The 15,089-nt window shown below is 49.9% G+C and overlaps 6 protein-coding genes across 6 annotated transcripts; 2 read left to right on the forward strand and 4 right to left on the reverse strand.

Moving 5' to 3' along the window:
- Positions 1 to 1,102: 1,102 nt before the first annotated feature.
- On the reverse strand, positions 1,103 to 3,577 carry Triagg1_9050 (uncharacterized protein; the record flags this gene model as incomplete). Its single annotated transcript, XM_062903965.1, has 3 exons — positions 1,103 to 1,113; positions 1,170 to 3,024; positions 3,110 to 3,577. 3 exons carry the CDS (start codon positions 3,575 to 3,577, stop codon positions 1,103 to 1,105), a joined length of 2,334 nt encoding a protein of 777 aa, XP_062751994.1.
- A 1,301-nt stretch (positions 3,578 to 4,878) lies between these two features.
- On the forward strand, positions 4,879 to 6,941 carry Triagg1_9051 (uncharacterized protein; the record flags this gene model as incomplete). The annotated part of the gene is made up of 5 exons (XM_062903966.1): positions 4,879 to 4,982; positions 5,029 to 5,263; positions 5,319 to 5,626; positions 5,670 to 5,778; positions 5,850 to 6,941. 5 exons carry the CDS (start codon positions 4,879 to 4,881, stop codon positions 6,939 to 6,941), a joined length of 1,848 nt encoding a protein of 615 aa, XP_062751995.1.
- Positions 6,942 to 7,214: 273 nt separating this feature from the next.
- On the forward strand, positions 7,215 to 8,150 carry Triagg1_9052 (uncharacterized protein; the record flags this gene model as incomplete). The annotated part of the gene is made up of 1 exon (XM_062903967.1): positions 7,215 to 8,150. The coding sequence occupies one exon, from the start codon at positions 7,215 to 7,217 to the stop codon at positions 8,148 to 8,150; it is 936 nt and encodes a 311-aa protein (XP_062751996.1).
- A 206-nt stretch (positions 8,151 to 8,356) lies between these two features.
- On the reverse strand, positions 8,357 to 8,815 carry Triagg1_9053 (uncharacterized protein; the record flags this gene model as incomplete). The annotated part of the gene is made up of 1 exon (XM_062903968.1): positions 8,357 to 8,815. The coding sequence occupies one exon, from the start codon at positions 8,813 to 8,815 to the stop codon at positions 8,357 to 8,359; it is 459 nt and encodes a 152-aa protein (XP_062751997.1).
- Positions 8,816 to 10,152: 1,337 nt separating this feature from the next.
- On the reverse strand, positions 10,153 to 12,233 carry Triagg1_9054 (uncharacterized protein; the record flags this gene model as incomplete). The annotated part of the gene is made up of 4 exons (XM_062903969.1): positions 10,153 to 11,303; positions 11,358 to 11,507; positions 11,567 to 12,118; positions 12,179 to 12,233. The coding sequence occupies 4 exons, from the start codon at positions 12,231 to 12,233 to the stop codon at positions 10,153 to 10,155; spliced, it is 1,908 nt and encodes a 635-aa protein (XP_062751998.1).
- Positions 12,234 to 13,896: 1,663 nt separating this feature from the next.
- Positions 13,897 to 14,733, reverse strand: Triagg1_9055 (uncharacterized protein; the record flags this gene model as incomplete). The annotated part of the gene is made up of 2 exons (XM_062903970.1): positions 13,897 to 14,556; positions 14,629 to 14,733. 2 exons carry the CDS (start codon positions 14,731 to 14,733, stop codon positions 13,897 to 13,899), a joined length of 765 nt encoding a protein of 254 aa, XP_062751999.1.
- Between the last annotated feature and the right edge of the window lie 356 nt (positions 14,734 to 15,089).

Consider the following 15,089-nt stretch of genomic DNA (forward strand, 5'->3'; position numbering starts at 1 on the left):
TATCCAGCCGAGGCCTTCCTTCACAGCGTAGGAGTACTTTGTACAAATTCCAAGCGGCACCTCTTTTGAAGCAACGAGAAATCTCCGTTGCAGCATCAACAAGAAGCCTCACCATCGACATTGCCCGGACTCATATGTACCCCGTTCTAGGAGAAGTTGATGCAACACTAGTGAATGCCCTGTCTCGGTAGATGAAGAGCGAGTCAGGTCCAGTGAGCTGAACCTCGATGATCATATCCTGGTGTATAATACTTGCATGATAACCAATCCATGGTTAGCGACTCAAGATGTATAAACATCCTGGCCCAAAACTCGCTTATAGCCGTCATATGACCATCAGACATGTACGCAACGGCCACTTGGTTTCGTCTAGAGCTTCCATATGTCGATCATACCCCGACATTAGCTCATCATGGCCTACACATTGGCAGCGATACAAATGTGTGGCTGCCAACAGAAGCTGCATCCTTTATCGCGAGGTTCTAACGGAGCCTCGAGGCTCCAGTTTCAGATCGCGAGAAGGTGGAAAGTAACAGACAGTTAATCCAAAGGTGAACTTGTATGTGCTCGTGTGCCATTTACGCAATTTACTAGTCGCAAGTGTTTCACAATATCTTACATCTCCCATCCGATTCGACAATCAATGTGTCAGTGTGCGTTAAAAGTGACAGTGTGTGGCATCTTCAACAACTATACCTAACATGCAACTACGACATACGAGACCGTCTAAGACGGCAATCACTATCACAAGATGATGCTTTCAGAACATGTCCAATCTCTAATGTTCGTAATCAGAAAAATCTTCCTGTTGCTCGACAAATCCAGATATCAATCTTCCGCAATGTTCCCTCCCATTCCATCAATAGTTTTAATAACGGATCCCAATCAAATACCTATCCCTCCATGAACTCTTCTCATATGATCATAGCACTCTTCAGCTTCCTCAAAAGACGCAAGGCATACCCAACAAACATGAGCTCCGCACTTGCACGTCATATGGTTGCATCCTTCAGTCTTTTCGATCAACCGTGAGCATCTAGGACAACCTTTGATGCCGAGTTGTTCTTTCATCTTATTGCTAAGTGCGCTAGAAGGATTGCCCTTAGAGCACGGCTTGCCAGGATGGAAAGTGTGGCAGATCGTGCAAGTAGATTTCAAGCACTTCTTACACGTAAAAATATTGGGGTGCTCGGAGCCATGAGAAGTGACCCGGTATACCTGGCCGCAGTCGGGCGTTTCGCAGTATTTAAAGTCGGCTGGATGGCGAGTAATGTAGGATTCAAAAGACTTTGCGAGTATATCCTCAAAGGTTTCGGAAGGAAGATGCTCCTGAATCTCTGAGAGAGAGAAGACCTTTTTACAGATCTTCCCGGCGGCATCGGCCTTTGGGCAGCAAATCTGAAATTCCCTATCCGCCGTCATCTCGGCGACACACATCTGAACAAAACAGTCGCTGCAATAGACGTGGTCGCAAGACATTCGGATCGGCTCGTCGGGCTCGCAGAAACAGGTCGGACACTCCATCCCAGAGACAGAGTCTGCATCGCGCGGCATAATCTTTTTGGTGGCGACAATGGCCATGGCATTGTTGTAATCCGCTTTGGATCCCCTTATCAAGATTCGTTTGAACCTTGACGTGGTGTCGAAGAATGCGATTCCGTCGCCAAGCTGAGATTTGAGAAACCTAAAGCCTCCGTTTGACGCCCACCTGAAATCAACATCGTTGAGCTCGATAACATGGCTTTCGGATACACAATCTTGAAGCAATTTCGTGATCCTCTCCAGAGTCTCCTTCGGTACTGCTTCACGGCCAAAGACGCGGAATTGTGACCTGCGTATGTCGGGAATAATAAGCACCTTGAAGGTGTTTTCTATCGTCTGCACCTTTTTAAATTCGGTTCCGTCTTTTCTGAAATTTCCACATCGAAGATCTTTCCCCTCCATCCGAACGACTTCTCCCTTGACAATCGTCTCGATGCATTCTTTAGCTTTGACCACTCCTGGGTGATTGTCTCCCTCAAGCCTCAAGAGATGATATTGTCCTTTGCAAGAGAATTCAGAAAAACGAATGTACTGCCGATCCCAAGCTGGCTTCTGCGCGTTAATTCGTGGGCGCACCATGTCGTAGATTTTGGCCAAAATTTTGAACTTGGCTGATGCCACCACCGACACCGAAAGCTGCGTCGTCCTGCTGAATGAAAGGGGCTTCTTATTCAACGACGACGCAGCGTTTCTCGCAGATGATTCGTCGTAGAAAACACCATACGCATTGAAGCGCTTGGCTTTTGAGTTCGTAGGCACTTCCCACCGCTCCAAAGGGCCAGATTCCAACAGCATCGACTTGATAATGGTCGTGTCGAATTCCGGGTCAGCAACATAGTCAAGCTCTCCAAGCTCAACCTTTTGGGGCCGTTCAGACGCCGGGATTGTCTTGATAATGTCTTGCTCTGATACCGTGCCACTCAATCCAGTGAGTTTCACCATCCATCCATCCGGGCTCTGTTGGACGTGCGCGGTTACTCTTGATCCAAGCACCTTGTAGCTGCCCACCCTGGATTCTCTTTGCAATTTGAACGCAGGACCCTTGGTCACAAAGATCAGCCCAGCTTCACGCGTTGGCCGGCTCCAGGCACAATGGACTTTGCGACAATCAATTTGGTAAGGGCTCTGGCTGTGCGGCATGACTGGAGGCACGGCAACCACCTTCATGTTTGGGAGAGTTGTATAGGTGGCCAGCTTGGCGCAGGCTGTCCTAGCAAAGGAAGGATCTTCGGCTTTTAGAACCGCATTGCATTGGTCTTGTCCAGTCTGTGCTGCTACCAGACGTATGTCAACTCCCAAGCTTGGTATGCCAACATTCTCCAGCATTATCCTGACAGAGGCGGTGGAACTGGTGTGTGGAAGATTTCGAATATTGATGGCAGAGTAGTCTGAAGCAAACACAACTTTGGAAACTGTGCCGCCATTGTTGAACTTTACCCACGCACCCCCGAGCTCATATGTGTTGTCGTCGTTGGAGGAATTCTAAGAAACAATGACAAGACGTCATGTTAGCCCATGTGACTTGGATGATAACTGGGGGTTTAACACTGAATGGATGCCATCTTACCGCAGTATTCCCTGCGATGGGAGTAGTATTCCTGTCATGAGAAAATCGACAGCTAGCTCCCTTTTTGCAGTGGCCTGATGCGAAGAATCGACATTGGCCTCGAGGCTGCGGGTTAGGGCGTAGTTGCAATTGTGGTTGTGGTTGTGGCTGTGGTTGTCGTTGTCGTTGTGTCGCAGCTAGTCGTAGCATGAGGGCCTCCTCGGCCAGCTCCATCATTCTAATTTCTTCGAGCGCCCTTTCTCGCTCTCTTTGTTCCAGCGCTTCTTGCTGCAGCTCCATTTGATCCAGGAACTGATTCCAATCTGGCTGTCGGTTCGCCGGTGGCCGATTCACCGGTGGCCGACGTACTGGTGGCCGATTTACTGGCGGTCGACGAACTGGTGGTGGATGCCATTCTGGGATGCGATACTCGACTGGCCGTTGGGGCGGAGGAGGATCTGGAGTGGCCGGGGCGAAGATGTTGCCCATGACGAAGACGTGATCGCTATTCCAGGAAGCTGAAGGCTCATCAACTGTTCAAGTTTATGTGTAGATGTTGCCAGCCTTGGCCAAATGTTGACTGATATTAGTTGGCTTCCCGGGTTGATGAAAACAAAAGAATGGCAGTATTCACTCGCTAGGAAGCCTTTGACTGTCCAGCCATCACAATGTTAGTTACTTGTCTGCTTCACTGCAAGGCGTGTTTGCATCGTACCACACAAGCGAGCGGGGTTTTGGCTACCTAATATATGCAAACGGAAGCGCCTTGAGCCTCGAGCTTATTTGTTCAAAAAGTATGCGGGAGGCCCGCGAGGCGGCCTTGGGCTGTCTGGACGTGTCACGTAGATTACATGGATGTGTCCTGTATCTTTCCTGGATAGGTCGCGATACTTGTGTGAGGCGGGACGATGGTGGTGAGATGCAGCATGTCTCGTAAAATGCGTGTGCATGTACTTTGTGAACAACTCATCCCTGCATAACGAGGTAGCAGTACCTGGACACGTCTCGGCGATAAAAGTATACGGCGCAATGCGAAGTTTATTGGAGGTGATGGGACAGAGAGGCTGAAACATGTCTTGGATCTGCATGTTTAAAGACGGGGGATCTGGGCCACCATTAATACATGCCCGTACCTACTTATACTACAGGCTAAAGGCATCACGGCATTCACAGATGCTTCAACGCTGCATTGATTTGGGTTTCTTTTCTTTCTTTTATTACTAGGTAGGCAACGGGGATTATCAAGATACATATACATACATGTAGATTTCTTTCTGAGAATCGTCCACAGTGGGTTATTGTCCTTGTACTTTGTTTCTTATCAGCATCGAAGAAGAGTACATGCAAGGTAGAGAGACAAACGATCCATGGATAAGTATATGGAACCGTAGTAGAACTTAGATTCAGTGGCGGAGATACAGTGGTCTGGCGGGGTCTTGTACACGTATCCCGGGGCGGTATAGACACAGTGCGGGATACGGCCCCTCTATCATGCACTCTGTAAAAGCAGTTATTAGAGGCTATTGCTCCGTACAATACCCAGCTTCGAGTTCACATTCGCACAGTATTTTGCCGCAAACATCGACCCAAGTCAGCCAGAATATATCAAATTGTCAATTTCATCCATCAACAGCTCTAATCGAGATAACTTTCAGCATGCTTCACCACTCAAACCCCGTCATCAGCTAATCTATCGACTTCAAGTCCCAAGAGCGCGGCAATGACCTCGAAATGCCACCCCAGAGCCAGACTTCTCATTCCTGTGTAGCCTGTGCCAGGCGCAAGATCAAATGCGACAGGCTAAAGCCATGCTCAAGCTGTTCCAGGTCAAAGGCTGCATGCGTCTATCGGGCCCCTATGCCGTCGCAGAGACACCGAAGGCGCCTGAATCAGCGTCATCTATTGTCCAAAATCCAGGAGCTCGAATCTATCCTTGACAGCCATGGAATTCCATTCGAAGGATTGGGCAATTCATGGATTCCCTCTCAGTGGGAAGAGAAGCTCGTCAGGAGTCGGACACAAGCAAGCCCTGAATCCATGTCCTCCGTCGAGGCAGCTGTAGCAGCTGAGACGCAGCTTTTGCCATCAGCTGGACAAGATTCAGGCCGAGAAGTGCTGCTTGAGCTTGAGGGAAATGACGGGGGAGCGTGGCTTTGGTCCGAGCTGCCTGAAATCGTGCGTTCTTCCCTACACGTACCCGGTTATCCACGTCCGCTAAGAACGATCAAAGTTGAAAACTCCGCCAATTTCGCATCTCAGGCAGCCTGATGAAGATGTAGAACAAAGGCAGCCTACATCTACTGACACGGTCCCCGCTACACTCTCTATATTTACTCTTCATCATGTATCTACACCTCCGGGCCAGCTGGAGTTGCATCCTGATCCCAAGCATGTTTTCAGGCTCTGGCAGGCTTTTGCAGATAATGTCAATCCACTGACCAAAATCATTCACGCACCTACCCTTCAGGAGAAGATCCTTGGGGCAGCTTGGACGGCGGAATCGACCGCAAAGCCTCTAGAGGCCACCATGTTTGCGGTGTATGCTTTAGACCACATGCCTCCAAGCATTTGGGGAAAATAGGTCGGTGCTTTTGAACCGATATCGCACGGGCGCATTGAGTGCCTTGTCTTGCACTAATCTGTTCTCAACGCGAGATCTGGACGTCCTACAGGCTTTGACTCTCGTCATAGTGAGTCCAAAATATGCGTCAAATGAAAGAAATGAAGATGCAATCTAATCAATTCTTATTCTTACTTCAAGATGATCGATCCACAGTCCGAATTCTCAACTACAGCAGTGGCACTGGCCATGCGCACCGCCCATAAAATGGGTCTGCACCGTGCTGCCGAAGACGCTCATATGCCCTTCTTCAAACAGGAGATGCACGTCCGCTTGTGGTGGTACATCCGCGGCTTGAATTCCCGCGTCCGTCGTGGCATGGGTTTGTTATCGACAATCGATGATTTGGGCGATGCTCGCCTCCCGATGAACGTCAACGATGCAGATCTGCACCCCTGCATGGAGAAGCCTCCCGCTGTTCAGCACACGGCAGCCACAGAAATGGTCTACTGTTTGATGAAATATGACCTCTGGAGCTTCGTGCGCAGGTATTCCAACTTTTCCGGCAGCCTGAACCCGAGAGAAAAGGCAGCCCAGCTGACCACATCGACCAGTGTTGAGAGTGTGATGAAGAAGAAAAAGGTTCTGGGCGAGGTAGGTCGTATGCTGCAGGAGAAATACCTTGATCATCTCGATCCAAGCATACCGTTGCACCAGTTATCGGCTGCTCTAGCCGGCCTTACAATTCACAACCAGCAATTTTCGATGCTACACCCCCGAAATCAGCCCCAAAGAGGTAAATACATGCCCCAAGCTGATCAAGACCTCGTCTTCGAAAGCAGCGTCAGGCTGCTGGAATTGAACCGTGAAGTGCGCAACACAAGCTTCTCAACCAACCTAGTGGATCATATGGTATGTCGGACACAAGTTGATGCCTTGGTGTACATGATTAGTGAGCTGCGACGGAGGGCGAGTGGCCACCTGGTTGAGACTGCATGGACCCTACTCGAGGACGTGTATAGCCACCAGTCAATGGAACTCCCCTTGGATCAAAAGTTCTCCGCCGCACTGACGGATTTGATCCTACAAGCATGGAAAACTCGCAAGGAGGGACTAAGACCCGAAGCAGAGGCACCCAAGTTTATTCAGACTCTGCAAGCAGGAAGGGAGCAGCTACAAGATTTAGCTGAGCAGGTGGCGGGCGTGGAGGTTCCGCAGACTGGACTCATGGGCCATTGGACACAAGATGAACCTCTCGATTGGACCTACTGGAATGACTTGCTTCAACTATGAGGTCTTGGGCAGTCAATTGATAATACGGTGCCTTTTGGTCGCAGAACTCACTCGACCCTATCACTTGGATGCTACAACGGCGTTGTCCTGGGCCGTCATGTTATGAGCAACTCGTCCCAATTAGGAAACACGGGCCCGAGTCGCCCGAGAGCCGCCAACTCCGGAGCATCTCACGGCGTTCGGAGTTGAGAATGTAGGGGAGCCAGCCTCCCTCTCGGGACTCTATACCTGCATCGAGAAACACATGCCCGAGTCCCCCAAGTCTCTGTTTGAATGGATCGCGCAATAAATAGGGCGGATGGAACCTCGCAAGTCCAAAAGAAGCTTTCAAGTTCTTTGAAAGACAAGGTAAACATGGCGCAAACCAATCTGCCGAGCTACTATGCGCGAGGTCACTCTGAATATACCATCGCAACACACCTGAGACGCAAAGCGGAAACGGATGCCGCCTTTCTGCTGCCCTATATCAAAACAACGGACTATATTCTCGATGTAGGCTGCGGTCCAGGCACCATTACGACCAGCTTAGCAAAGTATGCCAGTCAGGGAAAGACTGTTGGGATAGACATCTCAACGGACGTTTTGCAAAAGGCCAAGGCACTGGCAGACGAATCCAATGTCCCAACCCAAGGGGCAGGCTCTGTCGTCTTTGAAGAAGGCAACGTTGTGGACGGGCTTGCTTACCCTGACAACACGTTTGATGTCGTCTATAGCTCTCAGGTCCTCGGTCATCTCCCGCAACCCGACATACCACTCCGGGCGTTGGCCGAAATGCGGCGGGTCCTGAAGCCGGGCGGCATTCTAGCCACTCGGGACGGCATGGGCCAACACTTTTACCCGCAGAGCTTCGACCTTGATCGATTGTGGGGAGCGAATCAGCTTCGCGCGTCACGCAGAGGAGAACCCGAGGCAGATCCTACGGCAACAGTAATGCCAGCGCTTCTTCGCAAGGCGGGTTTCGATGTTGACGGAGGGAAAGTCCGTGTTGGTGCAGGAACCAGCGTGTTCTCGGATGCGGAAGCACGGAAGCGGTTGGCCTGGCGTGCCGATGGTCAGCTACAGCCAGGAGATCCTTTCTACCAGACCTGGCTGGATGCTGGCATCTCCGAGGACGAAATCCAACAGACGTTACGCGCCGTACGAGGATGGGCCGACACGGAAGATGCTTGGCTCGTGCTTCTGCAGTGCGAGATTCTCGCGTGGAAGTAGCTTCTGATTAGCCGCCCACGGAAAGGGAGAGAGGATGGCAGGTATCAATCTCACTATAGAGTTATCGGCCAGAGATGGAATATGTACTTGTCCCATTGCTATATACGGCTATTATACACCGAACCGTCGGGGTAGGATTTTCCAACCGGTTATGAGAATATATACAAAGTTTTATGATCCCCAATGATCCACGCGCAAGATGCCATTTACGCCGCAATTGACCAGGTGAAGCTCCTGATGAGGGATCCGTCGTTGTCGTGGCCACCAAAGGCCTGCCACAGATCGAGGCACATGTCGATGGACTGCTCGCTGCTGGTGTTCTCATCCGCGACAACAGCCTGGCGGGTAACGCCGTTGTGTGTCATGGTGATGACCTTGGCGCACAGGCTGTTTTCCTGGTCGGACGGGCCATGGGCATCAAAGATTCCTGAAGGGAGCGCAACCAGGGGCAGGTTGGAGGGGACCTGGGTAGGGAAGAAGGTGCTGAGGCCGCAGGCGCCGGACTGGTAGAAGATTTGGCGGCAGTTGGAGGCGGATCCGAACATGAAGATGGAGCCGGGGGTTCCAGAGCCAGAGACGGTGGCTCTCTCGGCGAGCTCCTCGGCGGGGGCGGCAGAGGCAGTGAAGGCCAGGACGGCGCTGGCGATGGAGAGTGAGAACTTCATTTTTGAGGTTATTGAAGAAGGTTGCGATAATCTAAAGTGTGCTTTTGAGGAGATGGATGCTCTGGGGTAGACGTCAAAACAACGAGCGATCCGACCTACTCTTATATACTCGCCCACTACGACGCCTCTACTTCCAGGTTCGTCCTCCCGTTTTCCAAGTCTGTCCATTATTCAACACCTGCAAACTAAAATCTCACAGAACGCTCAGGATAATTATGCCGATGGATAGCAACTCTCACGTACCGTACGTAAGTCGCAGCGAAGAATCCTCACCGATCCCTGCATCCGTTGCCCATACTGCTCCCACCCAATCCCCTATACGAACAAACTATATTCGCGTCAAGATAACCTCAGCCCTGCAGCTCCCCCCCACCCCTTTCGACAAATAGCGGCTCACTCCTCGACAAACAAGGCAGGTAAACGGACTCGCCAGCGCTGCCTTACTCCTTGACCCCTAGCAGGTTTGAATTTCTTAGCTTCCTTATAAACGCCTCTGCACGCGGCGATCCCAAAAGCTGCCTATTTGGGCGTCTTGACGGACTTTCAGAGCAAGGGGTCGTCGTGCCATGGCTCAGCGCTATACGAGGCAAAATTATTTTTCCGTCGATTCGAAAACGTCTGGGATGTGGGCCGCGAGCTGACAAGGGAAAGAGAAGAAGAAAAAAATGGGCTGACTAGAGGCGCAGGGGTCGTCGACTTTAATCGCCTGTGTTCTTTTGGAGTGAAGCTTGTTTTTTCTTTTTTTTTTTCTCCCCTGGGTATGACTGTATGAACGACGCGGTTTAGACGAACTCGTGGGCTAACATCTTTATTTAGTAGCAGGCTATTCTTCCAGCAGTATTTTATAAGGAACGGAATAAGTACAAAGTTTGAGGGACGGGCATAATGCAACCTCGATGTATAAGCATGAGTACAATGGTATCTGGAGGTCCCATACCAAGATCTCATCGTTTTAATGGCCAATTCCGGATCCTATAGCTTGTTCATGTATCTGAGAGCTTCAGGTTCATGGCTGACTGCATATTCAAGCACTTCAGAGCCTCGTATTAGAATGCTGTACGTCAACTTACCGTGCTTCCGGGCAGTTAGCTGCCGTATACGGAGAAGCCGACGAGCTCAGATCCGTCCAAAGCGTTCATCGCTTATGTCGTGGTGATGCCACTTGCAGCATTGCCGCTTCGTATCGATAGACTCGCCACTCATCGCACATCAAAATTCACGCAAGTCAGTCAACAAACGGTCAATTCAGAGCTCCATTTTCATGTAAGAGTGTTACGACAACTACCTATCCATATTACAGTACATTACACCACACACCAGCCCGTGCTTCCTACATCTCAGATCGCAAGCATAAATGCGACGCAACCCAGCAACAGCGTCCCGCTTATCCGAGCAGCCGAAGACGTCGACTGCTCCGTCGTGTTGGCGAGGATCTGCTCCGGCTCATAGGTATTCGGCAAGGAAGAATTGGTCGTGCCATTCCAGCAATATCTCGCAAAGCAATCCGCGCACTTTGAAGGAACACGAGTCCTGGTGCGAACGAGGCTCCGGGACAAAATGGCGCAACCGATGCACGCCGGCCAATTCGAATCCACCGTGCCATTGCCCATGGTCGCCATATTGTATCCGTTCTGGATGATTTGGTTGCGCTCCTCGTCGCTGTACTCCAGGTCAAAGGTTGAGACGTTGGACTGGAATGAGTAGGGGGCATTGGGCATATACACGATGAGCGGCCCACGAGGAGTGTTGCTCCCGTTGGTACAGCCAAAAAAGGTAGGCCGCTGGTTCAGACCCAGATTCACAAAGGTGTTCTGATCGGGGATATCTGGGAATCTGCTGTCGTTGGCCGAAACCCTGGCTTCCGATCTGTTAAACGTAGCCACCATGGCAGTTCCATTTGGCCACAGCGTTGCTGTATCGGCAGAGCCATCGACAGCAAAAATGACATCGACTTCTCGTTCTTCCAGAAGCAGCGGATGCAAGGGGATGTTTTGTAAGTCCTCTCCACCATCCACGAGAGCCAGAACCGTGGAGTTGGCATTCAAATTCCCGCTGGAATTGTATCCGAAGAATGGGTTCGGCCAGTTCGCAATGTCTCTGTTTTCTGTGCCAACGTTTGCCAGCGTGCGATTTATAGCGCTGATCAAGAACTCTGGCACACCCTCTACCCTTCCAATCTGTAAGAATGCCTGGTTAAACAAAGAAGACGAGGTGCCCATGACAAAGCCGGCGTTGTCGACCCCGGCGATGCACTCTCCGTTGCGTGGAATAGTGCCGTTAGTGAAGTTGGAGCCGACGAATTGGAGCGGTGCAAAGGCTTCGAGGCCAGGGTCGTACGATCCCATTTCCCAAGGATTGAACTCGAAGACTGTCGAGTTACTGGCTATCTGGAGCTGTCCTGACGTTCTCTCAACGGCAACGATCAACGGCAGTGGAACTTGAGCCGATACAAAGTCTGTATCGTTTGATATAGATGAAAAGGTGAACGCTGTTGGAAGAGTTAGTCCATCTCACAAACCTCGTGCTGAAGGTATCATCATACCGGGTCCTCCGTCACTCGGGTCTACGAGCTGGTAGGATAATGCTCTGCCCCAATAATCTGTTATTGTTGTATTGAAGCCGGCATCTCTCTTACCGTCGACATCATCAAACAGTTGTCGGTAGTATCTCGTGATGGAGAGACCATCAGGTCCTGCAATTGGCCAATACGGAATTAGCAAGAGTGCCCATTATGGAGATGCAGCGTCATACCGTTGAGGATGGAGTGATCAAACTGCCACAAAGTGCTGAGAAATCCATCCGTCGCAAAGATGATGGACTCGACCGACGTAAAGTTCTGAACGTAAAGACTGCCGACGAGCCAACTTCCGCCAGAAAGGCCGCTGAGATACGTGGCCGACTGCAAAAGGCCTCCGAGATGGCCGGTTTCCGTCGCATTTGTCGATCTGTTGTCAAATGCTGCCAGAGCACCGGCTCCGTTCATCAAAGCTCGGTAGCCTCCACCGGAGATGGCGATGGCTACCCTTGGGAGGCCGGTGCCAGCGTCCGTGAGATTGTCGATATATCTACCGGTGTCAAGACCGCTGATATTGGCGCGGCTGAGCACATCTTTCATGGCCTGGACTGTGTTATTTGTGCGAAGAGGAAGCCAATCTGTTTCGTTGGTCGACAAGCCCGTGGCCGCGCGGATCGTTGGCCTTTGGGCTGGGCATGAAACTCGGGCGGGAGTGTAGCCATCAGGAGCAACTGGAGCAGCTCGTTCAAGAATCGATAATGCTTGAATCCCCGGTGGAAAATATGAAGCTACAGCTCATTGTATCAGCTTCGCTGTTGGGGTCATGGCAGTTTGCGGTGACGGCATACCAGGAATCATCAAATACGCAGCGAAACAAACGAGGATGCGACTTATGTTGATCATCTTGCAGGTTTACTTTGAAATCAACACTGAACAAATATGTGATGAGTTGACAAACAGCAGGTGGCCAGGGAAAGGAAATAGCAGTTGCGATTAGGACCTGAGCTGAGAGTAAGAGCTATCGACCGATTTGCTGCTATTCCAGGTTGCTCTGAGCTCAACAGACCTCATCACTAATAGGATGTTTGATCAACATGAAGAAATGCACTGCCAGTTGCTCGATAGTCGATCAATACCAGCAATTGGTATTTCTCACACCTACTGGAGCTGAGCGAGGAGCAAATTTGATATAACATCCTTGAAAGAAGCGTCGTAAAAATTAAGGTATGTTAGTCTGCCAGCCACGATTTCAGCTCCAAACGTCTGCAAGAGCTTCCCTCCCCATCGTGTAAGAATATCGTCACCAGCGTCAATCACATCCTCAGCTTACCACAAGTACAATTGAACACAACCTACGACGGGATTCTCGTTGTCACAATTATCTATCAATGTATCCAATTCATCAAAGACAAATGTTATACAACTCGTTTACTCAGAATTGTGACGGATATTCCACCAATGTTCCAACCATTGTCTCAACTCGCAACAGAATCATGAATCTCTCATGCCAATTCCAATCGCCAATTAAACAACCCGCGAAACTGCGCCACACGCCCACTGTCACCCGTTCGGATCATCCGGGGGTGGCCGCGTGTATTCACAAGTTCCCCGCGAAATATATTGCGTGGCATTTCATTTCCAGCCTCGAGATCGCCAGACTTTGACGTTTTGAATCTGTGGCTGCGTCATCCGATGACAGAACGCATAACAAACTCTGTAAGATACACCCTCTTGGCACTAGGGCAACAGCGAGACGCATGTGAATTGTCCATATTTTTCCCTTGGCATCTGTCATTCAAGTATTTCAGCTAATCTTCTTTATGAGATGCAGCTTCATTTTAGCTTTGGTAGCGGAGCGCCATATTTCACCAGTCTTCTCTAGCGATTGGACACAATGAATAGACTTTGGATCGATGCGCTAGTTTTAAAGGGTAGAAGATGCTGAGCGTCGCATGCTTTTAAGCTTATGAGAATCCCAAACACGACTTTCAGATGTCACTGAGAAGCCATACCGAAGAGGACGCCTTGATAGTCCATTTCACTGCAAGCCTCATGAGTATTGCCATTTCCACAGCAGCAGTACATACAATTTCTATCACAATAAGAAGTAGAGAGTGTGTCTATGCTAATCTATTTTATATCTCACTCGTAAAAAAAGCGCAATCCTTGGATGGTAATTGTTATTTCTATGGAAAGGCCAGCACCTTATTACGTAAATTAGAAATATTCACTTCATCATTCAGTTGTGCTTTCTTCTTTGAATTAGACAATCAGGCTTAGCCATCTTGTAAACTGCAAGTAACGCTCGCAGTGATTAGAAATAGAATAATAACTCAAACATTACGTCATGTCAAATATATGAAAACACCTGTAGAATTCACGATTTCTAAACATAATTTCCATCTCATCATCGCTCCAAATTTCGGAATAGTCAGTCGCCGTATCATGAGCACAAGTAGAAAAGATTCCATGATTTCCAGAAGAAATATCTATATATCAAGGGATAGCCACAGTATAAGCGCTTTTCATATTTTACATAAATAAATCGTAGCCTTCAATCAGCATCTTAAGCATAACTCAGACCACCATCGAGGCCGAGAACCTGGCCCGACAAGAAGCTCGCCCCTGGACTAGCTGCAAACACAATGGCATTGGCAATCTCCTCCGGCGTTCCGTCTCGCTTGATATACTGCTGAGCACGAAACTTTTGCGTCAGCTCGTGTTCCTCTGGCGGAACATAATCTGTCGCGGTGGGCCCCGGAGAAACAACGTTGACGGTGATGCCCTTCTCGCCAAGTTCCTCAGCCCACGCGAGGGTGAGAGTGTTGAGCGCTCCCTTGGTAGCACTGTACAATGAGGCAAATCTCGTTCCGGTTCGAGCCACTACACTGCTGATGTTGACGATGCGGCCTCCGGGAGAGGCGATATACGGCAGAGCAGCCCGGGTGAGCAAGTGAGGACCTCGGACGTTGGGGTGGAACAGGGCATCAAACTCTTCAATGGGAGCCCCCGACACGCTTTCTTGGAATGTGGCGTGGCCTGCGTTGTTGACGATGATGTCAATCTTGCGCCCTGGAAACGCTGCAACAGTGGCATTGACAATGTCGTCGCCAAAAGTGATGGAGCCGGCGTTGCTTTGAACGGCAATAGCTTTAACACCCAGAGCTTTGAGATTGGTAAGACACTCTTCGGCAGCAGTCTTGTTTGAGTTGTAGTGAATCACAATCTGGTAGTAGTCAAAAAGCATATTAGGGCCAACTCAAAGAATACGATGATTTGTATGGACGTGATTTCATACATCGGCGCCGCCCTTGGCGAGGATATAAGCGGTAGCATATCCAATGCCGTTGAGCTTGGATGCTCCGGTGATGATGGCGAGCTTTCCTTTGAAATCGGTAGACATGGTGGGTGTTTTTATCAACGAGTCTCGAGTAAAAATGTTGAGAGCTGGATAACTTGGTGGTTTTGGATTTCGAGTTGAACAATGAAGGCTCTACGACGTCTTTATATTGCCAGCCCGTGACCCACGCTCTCCTCTTTTAACCAACTAATGTCCTGGCTACGCGAGTCTTGGCCTCTAGACTATTACTTCCTATGCGCATTCCAGGCGTCAACTACAGACAAACGATGGAAGCCCCCCTCAGCCACTCGTGTTAGTTAGTCCAGGCATTGGCAACTGTTAGAAACGGCGTCTCTGACTAATAGGCTATTGAGCATACTCCGTAGAGGGGCTTTACTTACAAATCCAGATCAGCCCTT

The sequence above is a fragment of the Trichoderma aggressivum genome (assembly GCF_033847375.1).
Source record: "Trichoderma aggressivum f. europaeum strain CBS 100526 chromosome Unknown scaffold_048, whole genome shotgun sequence".
In the NCBI taxonomy this organism is placed as follows: domain Eukaryota; kingdom Fungi; phylum Ascomycota; class Sordariomycetes; order Hypocreales; family Hypocreaceae; genus Trichoderma; species Trichoderma aggressivum.